Genomic DNA, 20,268 nt, shown 5'->3' with positions numbered 1-20,268 from the left:
TTTCTCTTTTTTTGTCCTATACTCAGAGTGTCTTCTTTACCTGTATCTTTTAAACACTTCAGCTTTTCATTTTATATATTTTTTAATTTTTTTAAAAAATTAGACAGAAAGTCTTGCTTTGTTGCCCAGGCTAGAGTGCAGTAGTGCGATCATAGCTCACTGTAACATCAAACTCCAGGGCTCAAGTAATCCTCCCGCCTCAGCCTCTCGAGTAATTAGGACCTCAAGAGCGTGCCGCCATGCCAAACTAGTTATTATTATTATTATTTCTGGTAGAGACAGGGTCTCACAATGTTGCCTGCTGGTCTCAAACTCCTGGCCTCAAATGATCCTCCCACCTTTGCCTCCCAAAGTGTTGGGATTACACTTGGCTCATATTTTTAATTTTTAAGATTTTTTAAATTCTCTGAATGTTCATTTAAAAAAATACCATCCTATTTTTGATTCATAGGCATGGTATATTGCTAGGAATATTAATGAATTAATATTTATTGTTTTTGAAGCTTTATTACTTCTGCATAAGTTGGTTCCTCCTTCCCTTATTATTTGTTTTGGCCTCCATCTTTCATATTGGATTCATTCATCATGTGTGACACTGTCGTCTCATTTTTAATAATCTAAAAAGGGAGACTAAAAAGGTGATCATAAAAGCCCTAAGCATGTGGTTGAGGTCTTTGGACTAGTAACCGTCACTGTAGGGCTATTTTGCTGGGACAGTTGTTGAGGGAACCCCCAATATCAGTATTTTTAGGTCTTTTAGGTCGACCATATTCCCTAAAAGAAGACTCTCATTTTTTTTGCCTAGAGTTCTTTGCAGTCAGCATTCAGAAAGTATAACCTCACCCAGTTTCCCTGATTTCAGTATGCTATTCATATGCTCAATTGTGCCTGGCAAAATTTAGTGTAGACACATTGTTTACCCTTTCCAGAGAATAAATCTTCAGACTTCTGTAATTACTCATTGCTATGAAATGGATGAGGGGATCTGCTTTTAACCAATTCTCATTTTAGATCTCTCTTCTATCTCCTTTTCCAAACCTCCTGTTACTGCTAATGCCCAATACTTGAGAAAATTCTGTGATGTAAACTGAAGGTTCCTGGCTCAGAATTTGTCTTTCTTGGGCCTGTTAAGGCAGTTAGTAGTAGTCTATCTATGTTCCAGCTTCTAACATTTTATTGAGTCTCCTCCTTGCGGGCTTATCTTTCAAGTAAATTCCTTTGTTGTAGTTTTAGTGGAGTTTCAGAAGGGAGCAAAATTAGATACCTAGTGATTTTCAGTATTGTGTTTCTGTTTTATCTTTCATTAATTTCTGCCCTTTATTTCCATTCTTCATTTATCTTCCAGTATACTCTATTGATCTGTTTTCTAATTCTTAAAAAACATTTTTTTTAAAGGGGTGATGCTAATCTCTGTATTGTTCCAATTTTAGTATATGTGCTGCCAAAGCGAGCTTTGTTTTCTAATTCTTGAAACTGAATGCTTAGTTCATTATTTTTCAGCCTATTTCTAAGGTAGACATCTAATGTTATACATTTCCCTCAAAAATCCATTTTACCTATATCCTACTTAGATTTGTAGAATTTTCATTATGATTCCATTCTAAGTATTTTAAAATTTCCATTATGATTTCCTTTTTTACTCATGAGTATTTAGACATGTGGTTTTAGGTTTCCAAAAATGTGGGCCATTTTGACTAATTGTTTGTTTTGCTTAAATTAATTACACTGTAGTCAGAGAACACCTGTGCATGATACCAGTTTTTTTTTTTTTTCTTTTTCTTTTTTTTTTTGAGACTGAGTCTTGTTCTGCCGCCCAGGTTGGAGTGCAGTGGTGTGATCTCAGCTCACTATAACCTCTGCCTCCCGGGTTCAAGTGATTCTCCTGCCTCAGTCTCCTGAGTAGCTGGGATTACAGGCACCCACCACCATGTCTGGCTAATTTTTGTATTTTTAGTAGAGATGGGGTTTCACCATGTTGGCCAGGCTGGTCTCAAACTCCTGACCTCAAGTGATCCTCAGCCTCCCAAAGTGCTGGGATTATATATAGGGGTGAGCCACCGTGTCTGGCCAATGATATCAATTCTTTAAAGCAGGGGTCCCCAACCCCCGGGCCATGGACCAATATTGGTCTGTGGCCTGTTAAGAACCAGGCTGCACAGAAAGGTGAATGGGGGGAATGAGCATTATTGCCTGCGCTCTGCCTCCTGTCAGATCAATGGTGACATTAGATTCTCATAGGAGCATGAACCTTATCATGAACTGCACATGCAAGGGATCTAGGTTGTGCATTCCTTACGGGAATCTAATGCCTGATGATGAATGTCACTATCTCCCATCACCCTCAGATGGGACGGTCTAGTTGCAGGAAAACAAGCTCAGGACTCCCACTGATTCTACATTATGTTGAATTGTAGAATTATTTCATTACATATTACAATGTAATAATAACAGAAATAAAGTACACAATAAATATAATGCTCTTGAATCATCCCGAAACCATCCCTCCACCCCAATCCATGGAAGAATTGTCTATAATGAAACTGGTCCCTGATGCCAAAATGGTTGGGGACTACTGCTTTAAAGTTTGTCGAACCTTGCTCTAAAGCTAGTATCGAGTAGAATTAATAATTATTCTATGCATGCTTGAGAAAGGTTTACATATTTTAAATATTAAGAGTACAAGATCATTTTCTTATTGTGTTACTCAAATTTTATCTATATCCATATTTATATATATATTTTTGTCTGAGTTAGTGTGTTAAAGTATTTCAGCATGATGGAGCATTGTCTATTTATCTTTGTAAATTCTGTCAATTTTTGCTTAAAAATTTCCATAAAAGTTTAGAATTTGCCATTTCTTTCTGGTAAATTGAATCTTATTACTAATCTAGTGAATGCATTTGTTTTAAATGATGCCTTAACTTTTTGTTGATTATTAAAAGTTCTAGTCTAACTTCCTTTTGGATCCAGTTTTTAGAATCTTATTTACTCCTCCATGTTTCTGAAAGATATTGTAAAGTCAATTACCATTTTTAGTGGTTACCAAAAATGCATATGTAAACATGAAAACTAATCACTGAATGTATTCTCTTCCCAAATAACAAGTTTCTTGACGTAGAAACTATGTAACTTCGAGTATCCTCTTCCATTATACATGTTATTTTGTCCATTTGTTCCACTTTGTATATTTTTATTTTTTCAAATGACACATTATTTTAAGCAGTCACAATATTTTGTTCAAATATTCCCACTGGTTTATCATTTTCTCTCCTTTATTGTTCTTTCTTGCATCTCAGCTCTTCTGCCTCAAGAATATCTCTTAAAGAATATTTTAGTGAGGTGTATTGGCAAAATCTCTCCATTTTTGTTTGTTTCAAATTGTCTTTATCTTACCCTTGTTCTTGAAAGATATTTGGGTATAGAATTCTAAGCTGATGGTTAATTCTCTCAGTACTTTAAAGATAACAGTCCATATGTGTTTTGGCTTCCATGATTGCTGTTGGTAAGTCTGCAGACCAACAGTTATTCCTCTGTTGGTAATATGTGTTTTTTTTTTTTTTTTAAATATTTGAATGCTTTTAAGATCTTTGTCTTTGGATTTCAGCATCTTCAGTATGCTTTTTCTACAGGTATCAATGAAGATTCAATTGTAGAGACTAGTAACAACTAGATGGTAAGCCGAAAAGAATTTAATACTTTGAATTTCAACAGAAATGCTGAATGAGCAAGTCATAGGCTTTTCAGGAATGACTGATGAACACTACCACAGAAAAATCTTGCCAAAGGAACTTTTTTCTTTGTCACAATTAGGAAGCTAGAGAATTGGGAAGCCTCTGGACCAACTTCTGCACCCAGCATCAAACTACCTTAGTATAATTCACAGATCAGGAAGCTGCCATCAGACCTGTTTGCACCAGTCATGATGCATACCCTAGATCCACACCAGTAAATGGATACTACCACTTCTTTACATACTACCACTTCTCTTCCCTCACTTAACTGGTTCTGAATTCAAGCCTCAGGTTAATACATGTGATTGGCAGAACCTGAGTGTTACTTGGAATCTTACCTGCAAAGGAAATATGGGAAATAAAGCTTTTAACCTTTTAGCATCTGTAGTACTGGAAGGCACACTAGGAGGAGGCTGGAACCATGCTAATCTATCACATCTGCCACACCTGAGAAAGATTTTCATTTATTTGTCTTGCTTGGAATTTCTTGTTTTTGAAGCCAAGGAGTCATGTCCTTTGTCAGTTCTAGAGAATTCTCATCTGTTATCTCTTTGAATACCTCTTCTTTCCCCATTTTTGCTATTGTCTCATTTTGGAAATGCAATTAAATGTTATTTCTCTGTGAAGTTATCAGGCTTATTTCTTTAGGTTATCTTCCAGTTCACTAATTCTAACTTCAGCTGTGTTAGTATATTTTTTACTTATCCATTTTTTTATTTAGATGATTTTATTTTGTTTTTCTTTTCTTTTTTCTTTTTTTGAGACGGAGTCTTATTCTATTGCCCAGGCTAGAGTGCAGTGGTGCGATCTTGGCTTACTGCAACCTCCACCTCCTGGGCTCAAGTGATTCTCCTGCCTCAGCCTCCCAAGTAGCTGGGATTACAGGCACCCACCACCACGCCTGGCTAATATTTGCAATTTTAGTACAGACGGGGTTTCACCATGTTGGCCAGGCTGGTCTCGAACTCCTGACCTCAAGTGATCTGCCTGCCTTGGCCTCCCAAAGTGTTGGGATTAAAGGCGTGAGCCACCGCGCCTGGCCGATTTTATTTTTAAGGTCAGAAGTTCTTTGATTCTCTTTCATATCTTGATTTTCATTTTTGATAATCTCCTGTGCCTTGGTCTCATTTTCGATTTCTCTTTTATTTTATTAAATATTTTCTAAATTGTTACTTTGTATTTCAGCATCTGATTTGAGGGAGGTTATTTGTTTTTCCTGACTTTTGTTTATGGTGGCTTATTCCTTCCCATGGTTTTAGAATTATTTTGTACACGTTTGATCTCCATCTACAGAAATCCAGAGGGGTCTCCATTAAGAATACATTTCTTTACAAATTCTTAGGGGAGGAGTCATTTTTCCTACCTAAAACTGAGGCTGAAAGACAAGTTGCCTTGTCAATTCTTTCTTTTAGAGAGCAAATTTTTTCTAGCCCAGCCCTTCACTGACAATATACCTCTTTAATGGTCCTGGCTTTATTTGTATGTGTGTGTGTATGGTGATGAGGAAATAAATAGTTCCAATTGCCAGTCTGAAACATACCAAAAACTGCCTTCTGTTTTGTGGCTATTCAAACCTAAGGCTCTGGTTTTGTGGTATCTTCAAATGCCTTGAAGTTTACCACAATCTCGTTCTCTCTCTCTTTTTTGTGACAGGGTCTCACTCTGTTGCCCAGGCTGGAGTGCAGTGGTGTGATAATGACTCACTGCAGCCTTGACTCCCTGGGCTCAATCAATCCTCCTGCCTCAGCCTGCTGAGTAGCTGGGACTAAAGGTATGTGCCACCACACCTACCTAATTTATTAATTTTTTTTTGTAGAAGTGGGTTCTTACTTCTTTGCCAGGCTGGTCTTGAATGCCTGGGCTCAAGCAGTCCTCCCACTGTAGTCTCCCAAAGTATTAGGATTACATGTGTGAGCCACTGTGCCTGGCCAGTTGACCATGATCTAAGTACTCATTTGTCACTGTAGTTTGCAGCTCCTTCTTTGGATCTGATGCCCCCTCCAGACCTCATGTTGAGATGTAATTCCTGGTGGGGGCCTGGTGGGAGGTGTTTGAGTCATGGGGGCGCTCTTTCATGGCTTAGTTCTGTTCTTGTGGTAGTGAGTGAGTTCTCAAGAGATATGATTGTTTAAAGTGTACGGCACCTCCCCTACTCTCTCTTGTTCCTGCTTTTGCCATGTGGCATGTCTGCTCCCCTTTGCCTTCTGCCATGATTGTAAGCTTCCTGAAGCCTCCCCAGAAGCCAACCAGATGCCACAACATGCTTTCTGTAAAGCCTAAGGAACTGTCAGCCAATTAAACTTCTTTTCTTTATAAGTTACCTAGTCTCTAGTATTTCTTTATAGCAATGCAGTAATGGCCTAATACAGATGCTTTGGATTGTTATTATCTTGAGACAGAGTCTTTCTCTGTTGCTCAGGCTGGCGTGCAGTGGTACAATCATGGCTCAGTGCAGCCTCAATGTCCTGGGTTCAAGTGATTCTCCCATCTCAGCCTCCCAAATAGCTAGGACTATAGGCATGCATCACCACACCTGACTAATTTTTAAATTTTTTTTTTGTATAGACTAGGTCTCCCTATTATTGCCCAGCCTGGTATTAAACTCCTGGGCTCAAGTCATCTTCCTGCCTTGGCCTCTCTAAGTGCTGGAATTATAGGCATTAGTTATCACGTCCAGCCTGGAATTTTATGTTGTTTTGAACTCATCTGGGCATTTAACGGATGTTTGTTATATTATATCTAGAATTTCTAGGTGTTTTGTTACAGGAGGAATTTTCAGATGTTTCATCAGACAAATTAAAAGTAACAAAAGTTTTAAGAGTTTCAATTTGATTTTAAAAAACATTTATGGATAAGCACTATCCTGGGATCCAGGGATTACCAAGATTACTAAGACTTTAAGAAGCTCACAGTCTAGTTGAGCAGACAGATAAGGAAACAATGACCAGTGCTAAATGAAATGATCAACAAATGGACATACAGGAAAGAAGCTGTGCAAGACAGATGGAAGAAAGTTGCTTTTATTTCATAGGATTGCCACTGTTAAGTGCTTTTTAAAGGTCTGTCATTTGTATTTCTAAAAGTATTGGTACCCTGTCTATCAGACTTGATTTAAGTCAAGGACTGTATTTTATGCTTCTTTATATTTGCCTAAGGGACCTAAATTAAAAACAGAATAAACTGGGACTTGGGCTCCTGGGAAGATGAAGTGGATATACTTTTTCATATTCATTCCACTAAGTAAAACTAAAAATGCTGGGCATTATATATAAGACAGACATAAGAAGACCCTGAAAGGTGCTGAGAAAAAGCAGATTAACTAGAGACTTTGGGACCTGAGAAATGATACAGTGGTGAGTTCCATGTGTTTTCTTTTTAAAAAATTAATATTATTTTAAATTGATAAAGCATAATTATATACATTTGTGGAGTGTAATATGATGTTTTGACATATGTATACAATGTGGAATGATTAAATCAAGCTAATTAACACACCCATCACTTATCTTTTTGTGGTGAGAAATTTGAAATTTGCTATCTCAGCTATTTTGAAATATATAATACATTATAGTCACCCTGCCATGCAATAGATTCCCCACTCATGCCACAAAGGCTGAATGGGGAGCCTAGACTTCCATCCTCCTCAGGGTATTAGAAGGTGCTTCAACCTCATGCCAGGTTAAGAAGGCCAAGTAGTGAGGGCTTGGGACTCTCATCCCCACCCACAGTAATTAGTTCCTCATTCCCTTAGAGACCATGTGAGGAGCTTGGATATCTATCTTCCTGTGGCAATGATGAGACACTGTTTTCCCTCCCTGCTGGGGTAGTGTCAGAGACCTACTGGAGAGTCAGAATTTTCACCACTGGCCAGAAATACCATAGCCACACCACTTGGGTGTCAGTGGAAACCAGATGGTGAGAAATAATAAAGCAATATTTCCCCTCTCAGACAAAGCAGTGGCAATCCTCCCACCTCAGCCTCCTAAGTACCTGGGATTACAGGCATGAGCCCTGCTCAAACATGTTAAACCCAAAGAAATTCACATTAAGACAAACTATAGCCAAACTTCTGAAAACTAAAGACACAGGAAAATCTTGAAGTAGTGAGAGACAGACAACATCTTACCTATGGGGGAAAACAATTCAAATGATAAAGAATTTTACGTTAAAAAAATATGAAAGGCAGAGGAAGTGGCATGACATTTTTCAAGTTCTGAAAGAAAATAATTGTCAACCTAGAATTTTATATATAGTAAATACATCTTTTAGGAACAAAATAAATATCAAGATATTCTTAGGTGAAGGAAACTTAAGAGACTATATTTCCAGGAGACCTACCCTAAAAAATGGCTAAAGGAAGTTCTCTAAACAGAAAGGAAATGATGAAAAAAGGGATCATGGAACATCAGGAAGGAAGAAAGAGCAATGGAAATGAATATAAATGTGGGAGGACACAACACATTTTCCTTCTCGAGTTTTCTAAACTATGTATTATGATTAAGGCAAAAATCATAACACTGTCTGATATGGTCCTAAATGCATGGAGACAAAATATTAAAGACAGCCGGGCGCGGTGGCTCACCTGAGGTCAGGAGTTTGAGACCAGCCTGGCCAACATGGTGAAACCTTGTCTCTACTAAAAATATAAAAATTAGCCAGGCATGGTGGCAGGCACTGTAATCCCAGCTACTTGGGAGGCTGAGGCAGGAGAATTGCTTGAACCCGGGAGATGGAGGTTGCAGTGAGCCAAGATCGCGCCACTGCACTCCAGCCTGGGCAACAAGAGTGAAACTCTGGCTCAAAAAAAAAAAAAAAAAAAAAAAAAAAATATATATATATATATATATAAATATAAATATATAAAATATACATATATATTATATACCAATTATATTTTAAGTGGGTCAGGCTAAAGGCATTCTTATGAGTTGAATTTTTCACCTCTAAAAAAGGTATGTTGACATCATAACTCTAGTACTTTAGAATGTTACCTAATTTGAAAATAAAATCCTTGCAGATATAATTATTTAAGATGGGTTTATATTAGAGTAGGGTGGGCCCTACTCCAATATGACTGGTGTCCTTATAAGAAGATAGCTATCTGAAGACACAGAGACATGGGAAGAATGCCATGTGACAAAGGCAAAGACTGGAGTGATGCAGCTCTAAGTCAAGGAATGCCAAAGCTTGCTATCAAACTACTAGAAGCTAGGAAGAGAAGTTTCCCAACTGGTCTCAGAGGGAGCATGGCCCTGAGACATTTTCATCTGGGACTTCTAGCCTCTAGAACTGTGATACGATAAATTTTAGTTGTTTAAAGCCACCTATGTGGTATTTTTTCATGGTGGCGCTAGGAAATGAATACAGACACATGAAAGGGAGGTAAGTTTTCTGTACTTCACTGGAACTGGTAAAATGCTGATTAACATTAGACTCTGATAGGGTATGTATATATAAAGTAACACTGAGAGCAGCCACTAAAAAAGCAATACAAAGATAAACATAAGCACTATAGACACACTAACATGGAATTATAAAGAAAAAGTTTAAGTAACTCATAGGCAGGAAAAAGCATACAAAAGCAAAAAACCAGAGAGAACAAATAGAAAACAAAAAATAAAATGGCAGTTAAGTTCTAATATATTAATAATTACATTAATATAAATGATCTAAATACACCAATTAAAAGAAATTGGAAGAGTGGATTAAAAACATGACTCAACTAATTCAACTATATAATGTCTAAAGGAAATGCATTTCAAATATAACAATATGATAAGGTTGAAACTAAAAGGATGAAAAAAGATATGCCACACAAACATTAATCAAAAGAATGCTATGCTAATATGGATATATTAAACAGATAAATTAGACTTCAGCGCAAAGAAAATTACCAGAGTCACAGAGGAACATTACGTAATGACAAAAAAGCCAATCCACCAGAAGATATAGCAATTCTAAATGTCTGTGCATCAAACAATAGACCTGCAAAATGTGTGAAGCAAAAACTGATGAAGGAGAAATAGTCAAATCCAAAATCATGTTTGGAGACTTCAATATTTTTCTGTCATCAACTGATAGAACAACTAGAGAATCAACAACGATATAGAAGAACTAAAAAACACCACTGAGCATTAAATAGCTAACTCGTTGGGCTTGGAGCACAAACACTGCACATTTCAAAGAAAGGACTGGCTCTTGACTGGCTTCTGGGAGATAACTTCTGAGACCTTAGAAAATCCTGCCCAATAAGAGTGTCTTTGTATACTTGACACTTTGGGCCATGCCAGATAGTTTATGCAACTAACATGCTTTATAGGAAACACCTATTTTTATTTGCCTGGGGTCTTGGGCCATGCTCTATCAGTTTGACCTTTAGGTAACAAACCTTAACCACGAGTGTAACAGCTTTCTGAGTTCTGTGAATCCTAGTGAATCATCAGACCTGAGGGTAGTCATGGGGAACACTGACACAACCATCAACCAACAGGATCTAATTGACATATGTAGAAGATTTTATGAAACAATAGCAGAATACATATTCTTTTCAAACAAATATGGAACATATGCCAAGATATCCTTGGTGTAAATATCCTTGGTATAACCTGATCCATAATACAAACCTCAATAAATTTAAGAAAAATGAAATCATGTGGAGTATGTTCTCTGACCACAATGAAATCAAACAAGAAATCAAGAATGACAACAGGAAAATCTCCAAACACTTGAATGTGAAACAACATAGCCTAAATAATCCATGGGTCAAAGAGGAAGTCTCAAGAGAAATTTTAAAAACTACATTGAACTGAATAAAAATGAAATACAACATACAAAAAGCTGTGGAACACTGCTAAAGCAATGCTTTAGCATTGTCCTGCTGAGAGGAAAATTTATAGCACTAAATGCTCATTAAGAAATAGGAAGCTCTGAAATAAAAATCTAAGCTTCCATCTCAAGAACCTTGAAAAAGAAATAAAAATAAACCCACAACAAGCAAAACAAAGAAAATATAAAGAACAGAAATCAATGACACCGAAAAATGAAAAATGGAGAAAATCAATCAAACAAAAGTGTGGTTTTTAAAAAGATCAATAAACTTTGAGACACTTCTAGCAAGGCTGACCAAAAAAGAGAGAGAGAAGCCTAACACATTACCAATATTAGGAATGAAACAGATTATCACTACAAGCCCTCTCAACATCAAGAGGAAAACAAGGGAATAGCTACACACATAAATTTTAATGACTTAGATGAAATGAACCAATGACTCAAGAAACGAACAATTCACCCAACATAAAACCAATCATTTGAATAGCTGCATGTCTTCAACAAGAGTGGAAGAAAAAAGAAAAAAGTGAATAACTGCATGACTATTAAAGAAGCTGAACCTGTAATTTTATTTTTCTGCATATGTTTAATGTAAAAATTTTATTATGTTAAAGTATTCATAAAGTTTTAACTTTTTAACTCTTTTAAAGTATATAGGTCTCACGATATTGAGACCTATATACTTTAAAAGAGTTAAAAAGTTTGAAAATGGCCATACTGCCCAAGGTTATTTATAGATTCAATGCCATCCCCATCAAGCTACCAATGAGTTTCTTCACAGAATTGGAAAAAACTGCTTTAAAGTTCATATGGAACCAAAAAAGAGCCCGCATCTCCAAGACAATCCTAAGTCAAAAGAACAAAGCTGGAGGCATCACGCTACCTGACTTCAAACTATACTACAAGGCTACAGTAACCAAAACATCATGGTACTGGTACCAAAACAGAGATATAGACCAATGGAACAGAACAGAGTCCTCAGAAATAATACCACACATCTACAGCCATCTGATCTTTGACAAACCTGAGAGAAACAAGAAATGGGAAAAGGATTCCCTATTTAATAAATGGTGCTGGGAAAATTGGCTAGCCATAAGTAGAAAGCTGAAACTGGATCCTTTCCTTACTCCTTATATGAAAATTAATTCAAGATGGATTAGAGACTTAAATGTTAGACCTAATACCATAAAAACCCTAGAGGAAAACCTAGGTAGTACCATTCAGGACATAGGCATGGGCAAAGACTTCATGTCTAAAACACCAAAAGCAACGGCAGCAAAAGCCAAAATTGACAAATGGGATCTCATTAAACTAAAGAGCTTCTGCACAGCAAAAGAAACTACCATCAGAGTGAACAGGCAACCTACAGAATGGGAGAAAATTTTTGCAATCTACTCATCTGACAAAGGGCTAATATCCAGAACCTACAAAGAACTCAAACAAATTTACAAGAAAAAAACAAACAACCCCATCAAAAAGTGGGCAAAGGATATGAACAGACATTTCTCAAAAGAAGACATTCATACAGCCAACAGACACATGAAAAACTGCTCATCATCACTGGCCATCAGAGAAATGCAAATCAAAACCACAATGAGATACCATCTCACACCAGTTAGAATGGCGATCATTAAAAAGTCAGGAAACAACAGGTGCTGGAGAGGATGTGGAGAAATAGGAACACTTTTACGCTGTTGGTGGGATTGTAAACTAGTTCAACCATTATGGAAAACAGTATGGCGATTCCTCAAGGATCTAGAACTAGATGTACCATATGACCCAGCCATCCCATTACTGGGTATAGACCCAAAGGATTATAAATCATGCTGCTATAAAGACACATGCACACGTATGTTTATTGCAGCACTATTCACAATAGCAAAGACTTGGAATTGACCCAAATGTCCATCAGTGACAGACTGGATTAAGAAAATGTGGCACATATACACCATGGAATACTATGCAGCCATAAAAAAAGGATGAGTTTGTGTCCTTTGTAGGGACATGGATGCAGCTGGAAACCATCATTCTTAGCAAACAATCACAAGAACAGAAAACCAAACACCGCATGTTCTCACTCATAGATGGGAACTGAACAATGAGATCACTTGGACTCGGGAAGGGGAACATCACACACCGGGGCCTATCATGGGGAGGGGGGAGGGGGGAGGGATTGCATTGGGAGTTATACCTGATGTAAATGACGAGTTGATGGGTGCTGACGAGTTGATGGGTGCAGCACAGCAACATGGCACAAGTATACATATGTAACAAACCTGTACGTTATGCACATGTACCCTAGAACTTAAAGTATAATAATAATAAAAAATAAATAAATAAATAAAGTATATAGGTCTGTAGCATTAAGTACATTCACATTGTTGTGCCACCCTTACCACTGTCTGTCTCCAGAACTTTTTCCATCTTCCCAAACTGCACTTGGTACCCACAAAACAATAACTCTCCAATGCCTTCCCCAGGGATCCCTCTTATCCTACTCCCCACCAGGCCCCGACCACCATTTTATTTGTGTCTCTATGAAGTTGATTACTCTAGGAACCTCGTATAAGTGGACTCATGTAGTATCTGTCCTCTTATTTCACTTAGCCTAGTGTCTCATAGGTGCATCCCTGTTGTAACAGGTGTCAGAATTTCCTTTATTTTTAAAATGTGTAATTTAAAAATGCCCCAAAAAACAGATCTCTAGGCCCAGATAGTTTATCACTAGAGAATTCTACCAAACATTGAAAGAAGAATTAACACTAATTCTACACAATTTATTCCAGAAAATAGAAAGGAGCAGCATTTCTCAATTCATTTAATGAAATGTTTAGTATCCTGATGCCAAAACCAGAAAAAGACAGGACAAAAAATAAAAACTACAAACCAATATCCTTCATGAATACAGATACAAAAATCCTTAACAAAATATTAACAAGTGAAGAATTCAGAATATATAAAAAGAATTACATAGTATAACTAAGTAAGGTTTATCCCAGGATACAAGGCTGGATCAATATTCCCAAATCAATTAACATAATCCACCTTATTAACAGACTACAGAATACAACAGTGTGATAAAATCAATTGATACTGAAAAAGCGTTTGACAAAATCCAATACCCATTCATGATAAAGAAAATTAGTAATAGAGTGTATTATAGGTCCATTTATGATAATGAAAATTATGATAAAAATAAAGAATAGAGGATATAGTGTGTCTCCTCTGAAATTCATATGTTAAAGTCCTAACCCCCCGTACTTTAGAATGTGACTATTTAGAGCTAGGTTCTTTAAAGAGATAATTAAATTAAAATGGGGTCATTAGGGTAGGCGCTAATCCAATATAACTGGTGTCCTTTATCAGAAAAGGAGATTAGGACACACACAGAGACAGAAATCAGACACAGGCATGCACAGAGAAAAGACCAAATGACCACCTTCTCTCTGTGTTCTCTCTGTGGCCAATTGCATGCCAAAGAGAGGGGTGTCAGAAGAAACCAAACCTGCTGACACCCTAGTCTCAGACTTGTAGCCTCCAGAACTGTAAGAAAATAAGTTTGTTGGTTAAGCCACCCAATCTAATGGTATTTTATGGTAGCCCTATCAAACCAGTATAGAGGGCAAATTCCTCAACCTAATAAAGAACATCTGTAAAAAACATATAGCTAACATTTAACTTAATGATGAAAGGTTAAATGCTTTTCCCCTAAAATTGGGAACAAGGCAAGGAGATCTGCTGTCACCACTCTTACTTAACATGGTCTTGGAAGTTCTAGTCAGGGCAATAAGGCAAAAAGGAACTAAAAAGTTCACACATCAAGAATGAGGATATACACTATTTCTATTTGCAGCAAATCTTAAAAACAAATCTACAGGGCCGGGCGCAGTAGCTCACGCCTGTAATCCCAACACTATGGGAGGCAAGGTGGGCAGATCATGAAGTCAGGAGTTTGAAACCAGCCTAGCCAACATAGTGAAACCCCGTCTCTAGTAAAAATACAGAAAAATTAGCTGGGCATGGTGGTGGGCACCTGTAATCCCAGCTACTCGGGAGGCAGAGGCAGGAGAATCAATCACTTGAACCTGAGAGGCGGAGGCTGCAGTGAGCCGAGATTGTGCCATTGTGCTCCAGCCTGGGAGAGTGCAAGCCTCCGTCTCAAAAAAAAACCAAAAAAAAAACCAAAACAAAGCAATCTACAAAAAAACTATCCTAGAACTGACTTCAACAAGGTGGCAGAATAAAAGATAATCAATTGTGTATCTATATAATAGCAATGAACATGTGGACACTAAAATTTAAAAATACAATATCACAACTGCTTAAAAAATTGAAAACTACAAAATGCTGATGAAAGAAATTAAAGATCTAAATAAATCAAGAGACTCAACATAGTAAAGATGTCAACTCTGCAAATTGATATGCATATTTAATGTAATTCCCATAATTCCTAAAATCTCAACAAGATTTTAAATTTAGACAATATTATTCTAAACTTTATATAGAAAGGCAAAGGAACCTAAATAGCTAGAGCAATTTTGAAAAAGAAGAATGAAGTGTCAGGAATCAGTCTGTATGATTTGAAGACTTATACAGCCACAGTAATGAAGACTGTGTGGTATTGTTGGAGGGGGAGACACATCAATCAATGGAACATAACCGAGATCCCTAAAATAGGCATACACAAATCTACCCAAATAATTTTTGACAAAAGTGCAAAAGCAATTCAATGGAGAAAGGACAGTCTTTTCAACTAATGGGTCTTTGAACAGCTGGACATCCACATGTAAAAAATAGAACCTTGCCCTATGCCTCAGATCTTATACAAAATGAACTGAAAATAAACCACAGACTTAAATGTAAAATGTAAAGCTATACAATCTTTTAGAAAAAAAACATAGGAACAAATCTTTGGCATCTATAGGTGGGTATAGAGTTCTTGGACTTGACACCAAAAACACAATCCATAAAACTGAAATATTTGACCTCACTGAAATTAAGAATGCTTGCTCATTGAAAGAGAGGATGAAAAGTTATAGATTGGGAGAAAGAATTCACAAATCACGTATTTAATAAAGAATTAGAACCTCACAACTCAACTGTAAAAACAATAGAAAGTGTCCTTATTATCTCTTATAAAAAAAGAAACTAGGCGAAGACATGAGCAGAAATTTTACCAGGGAGAATACATATACATATGGCAAATAAGCACATGGAAGTTACGTTCAATGTGATTAGCCATTAGGGAAATGCAAATTTTAAAAAACTTCATTAAAAATAGTGACACTACCAAATTCTGGTGAGGATGCAGAGAAACTGGATTACACATATATTGGTGGTGGGAATGTAAAAATGGTGGAGCTTCTCTGGAAAACAATTCAGCAGTTTTGAGAAAAACTAAACATAAATTACTATAAAACCTAGCAATTTCACTGTGGGCATTTATTCCAGAAATTTATTCCAGAAGCGAAAACTTGTGTTCACATAAAAACCTGCATTACAATTGTTCATAGCAGCTTTATTCATGATTGCCCAAAACTGGAAACAATCCAGATGTTACTCAACAGGTGAATGGTTAAACTGTGGTACATCTATGCCATGGAATACTACTCAGCAATAGAAAGGAATGAATTATTGACACACTCAACAACTTGGATTAATCGCCAGATAATTATGCTGAGTTCAAAAAGCCAATCTCAAAGGTTATATATATGATTCCATTTATATAACATTCTTGAAATGACAAAAACAGAAATGCAGAACAGATTAAGTGATCACCAGGGGTTAAGGATAGGGAGTGAGGAGTGAGGTGGGGCAGGAGGGAAGTAGGTGTGGTTATAAAAGGGCAACACAGGCATCCTTCTGATGATGGAAATGTTTTGTATCTTGACTGTATTCATATCAAGTCTTGGTTTTGATATCATACTATAGTTTTGTAAGATGCTACAAATGGAGGAGAGTGGTAAAGGATACTGGGATCTATTTTTTCTTTTTTTTTACAAATGTATGCATTTCTACAGTTATCTGGAAACTAAAAGTTTAATAAAAAAGGAAAAAAAAGGACAAACCCACAAATCATACTACTTATTGAACACCTGTTGTGCGGCCACGCCCTATTTAAGGTAATCTCACGAATGTTATTTCTTACTTAATTTTCATGAATGCCTAAAGATTATACCCATTTCCCAAATAATCTTTCATGAAATACTAATTCTTTGTGACATTAATAGCCTTCCTTGGAGGTACTATGTAAAAGGAAATCTCTAGTCAAGTAGGTTTAAGAAAGACAAAAACAATTTTGTTTTAACTGTAGGATTTTTAAGGTATCTAATATCTAATGAACTTTATAAATATTCAAAACAAGGCCATCATAGACAGCTCCCTTTAATTTTCCCATGTCTTTAATTTTGGAACCCTAGTTTTCACATGATGCCCATGAACAACTTGTCTGAAGACCCAGTATTCCCTATAATATAACAATAAGTGTTGAGTTATAGTTTTCTTCCAACATCTCTACTGAAGTGAGCTTTTGTGTGTTATTTCAATATAGGCTATAGATTTACTGTCATAGGTCTGAGTATACTTCAATCATAGTACAGATGATCCAAACTACTTACCATGTAACAATATAAATAGATCGAAGTACTAATGTAAAGACCAACATTCCATACATGACCTAAATAGGAATGGAAAATGAGGTTAGTATAATAATTATTCTTTGGCAAAGGAAGTCTATTTTGCCTACCAAAATAGCCTTCCCAATTAAATGTAAATATTTATTATCCTTCATTACATTTTAGAGAATATAATTTTTAAAAATGTGTTAAATCACTAAGTCATGCTAACTTCTGAGGAAAAGTTAAGAGCCTGCTTAACTTTATTAAATAACCAATATCAGAATTCCTGTATCAATTTTAATTCTGAATGGATCTTTGAAATTTTAAATATCTGCTGAAACCTGAACAAATGTTGTAATTTTGCCTCATACTCTTTAGCTCCTCTCTTCTCTTTAGCTTTGCTTTCAGCAAATACAGTAATTGTGCTTCCCATTTTACAATATTATAAACCTGAATTCTTTTAACTCTTCCAAATGCCTCTGCATTCATGTGCATCCTCCCCTGGCATTCTTTCTCATCCCTAGTCTCAAAAAAAGGTGCCCACTTCTTGACTAAGGTTAATCCATTTTCCTGTGTTCTTTATTCTATATGTTCCCATATCTTCCTAGCGTTGGCTCTTCTTTCTTTTCTGTATTGAGCATTAGATGAGTATTAGTACCTGGAAAATTGAACCTAGTGGGAAAATATGATTTAGCAAATACATATAAAGCCAATAGTTGAGAAAGCACCACCCAGGTCAAGAAGTAAATCCTTGTTAACCCCCCAGAAGTGCTGCATTTGTGTCTTCCCAGTCCAACCCTCTCCCTTCCTTTTTAGAGGAAACCCCTCTCCTGACTTGTATAATAAACATTGTTTTGCTTTTCTTTATATAATTACTAACTTAAAGTAGTCATCTACAAATGCATTCCTAAGTAATTAATAATACTGTTTGCTTTTGAGTTATAATAGAATTTTGATTAAGTTTTATTTTATTACTCTTATTTCTTTTGAGGCAGGGTCTTTTGTCATCTAGGCTGGAGTGTAATGGCATGATCATAGCTCATTGCAGCCTTGATCTCCCAGGCTCAAGCCATCCTCTTGCCTCAGCCTCCCAAGTAGCTGTGTGGGACTAGAGGTGTGCGTAACCATATCCTGGTTAATTTTTTTCTTTTTAGTATAGATGAGGTCTCACTATGTTGCCTAGGCTGGTCTCAATCTTATGTGGATAAGGGTAGAAAAGAAGCTGTGTATATGAATAGCTCTGGGTCTTCTGATGAGATGAAGATGCTACATCTGCTATAACTCTCACCCTGTATCCTTGTATAAAGCTGAGTAAACATAGTATTACAATAAAGCTTATTAGAGTCTCATTGCCAGCTTAAATCCATAACCGCAGCTCAAATGGTGAATAAGACAGGCGTAATCCCTATACTCACAGCAATTACAATCTAGTAAAGGGAGAGATAAGTAACCAGGCAATTGTAAGACAGTATTATAACTCTATGGCAGGAACTGTACAGAGTACTTTGTAAACACATAGGAAGGCCACCTAATCCAGACTTATACAGTAGAAAGTCTTTCTAGAGGATATGGTGTTTAAAATTTTATACCTGAAGCTCATGTAGCAGTTACCTTAAAAGAAAGTGGAAGAGAGTTATTGTCATATCTTATATTCCAGAGACAGAGGAAAAAAAGATCCTTATAGTATATTGTTGTAATATAGAATAGGAAAAATGGAGTCAGAGACCAGAGGTCAAATCTGGCCTTTCAAGTCATGTTAAGGAGCTGGACTTTATATAACAGTAACAGAGGCTGGGTGTGGTGGCTCACACCTGTAATCCCAGCACTTTAGGAGGCTGAGGCAGGTGGATCACTTGAGGTCAGGAGTTCGAGACCAGCCTGGCCAACATGGTGAAACCCCATCTCTACTAAAAATGCAAAAATTAGCCAGGTGTGGTGGCAGATGCTTGTAATCCCAGCTACTTGGGAGGCTGAGGCACAAGAATTGCTTGAACCCAGGAGGCGGAGGTTGCAGTGAGCTAAGATTGCACCACTGTACTCCAGCCTGGGTGACAGAGCAAGACTCTGTCTCAGGAAAAAAAAAAAAAAAAAAAAAAAAAGGCTGGGTGGGGTGGCTCACACCTGTAATCCCAGCACTTTGGGAGGCCGAGGTGGGTGGATTACCTGAGGTTAGGAGTTCCAGACCAGCCTGGCCAACATGGTGAAACCCCATCTTTACTAAAAAATATAAAAAATTAGCTGAGCGTGGTGGTGGGTGCCAGTAATCCCAGTTACTTGGGAGGCTGAGGCAGGAGAATTCCTTGAACCCGAGAGGCGGAGGTTGCAGTGAGCCAAGATGGTGCTATTGCACTCCAGCCTGGGCAACAAGAGGAAGACTCTATCTCAAAAAAAACAAAACCAACCAACCAAACAAACAAACAAAAAGGAAAAATAATGGAAAGTCAATGAAGGTTTCACCAATAGATAACATGGTCAGACTCATATATTAGAAAGATGTCCCTGTTGTGCTGAGTGGAGAATGAGAGGGAGGTGAGACTGACAGGAAACAGACCAATGATAACGTGTTGCAGTAATCTAAGTGAAAGATGGAGACCTGAACTAGGGTAATATAGGGGAGATGCAGAGAAGTGAACAGATTAGAGATTTAGGGTTCAGACTAATCATTAATTTGAATGGAAGTTAGAGAGGGGGAAAGACAAGGATGATGGCCTGGTTTATGGCATGGACAGTTAGATGCATGGCAAAATTAATTATTGGATTAGAGAATATATGAAGAGAAGAAAGACTAGGGAGAAAAATGGTGAGTTCACTTCTGCACATACGTTCAGAGTTTGATGTGCCAGTGAGATAGCTAAGTAGAGACATCTAGCAGAAGTTGGATACCTAGGTCTATAGTTTAGCAAAAAAATCAGAGCTGAAGAAATAGAACTGTCAGCATATAGGAGTCAATGGGAATGAATTTCCCAGAGATTTGTTGAGCATAAGAAATGATGGATTAGGAAAGAACCTGTGCCTTGGCAACATCATGGGACTTTTTCAAATTAACTTTCTTCTCTCCAGAGCACACTTATTGCTAGTGGCCTACCCAGTAT

The 20,268-nt window shown here is 37.0% G+C and overlaps 1 protein-coding gene across 3 annotated transcripts in view; it reads right to left on the bottom strand.

Moving 5' to 3' along the window:
* Window positions 1-20,268, bottom strand: part of ACER3 (alkaline ceramidase 3) — a 171,831-nt gene that overhangs the window by 20,137 nt on the left and 131,426 nt on the right. For all 3 annotated transcript variants that reach the window (XM_008020221.3, XM_008020220.3, XM_073019564.1), the window contains one exon: window positions 17,177-17,235. In XM_008020221.3, coding sequence (XP_008018412.1) covers window positions 17,177-17,235 — 59 coding nt within the window. The remainder of the gene's footprint in view (window positions 1-17,176; window positions 17,236-20,268) is intronic.

Source organism: Chlorocebus sabaeus, chromosome 1 (genome assembly GCF_047675955.1).
Source record: "Chlorocebus sabaeus isolate Y175 chromosome 1, mChlSab1.0.hap1, whole genome shotgun sequence".
Classification (NCBI taxonomy): Eukaryota; Metazoa; Chordata; class Mammalia; order Primates; family Cercopithecidae; genus Chlorocebus; species Chlorocebus sabaeus.
This window is presented reverse-complemented; position numbering and strand designations above follow the sequence as displayed.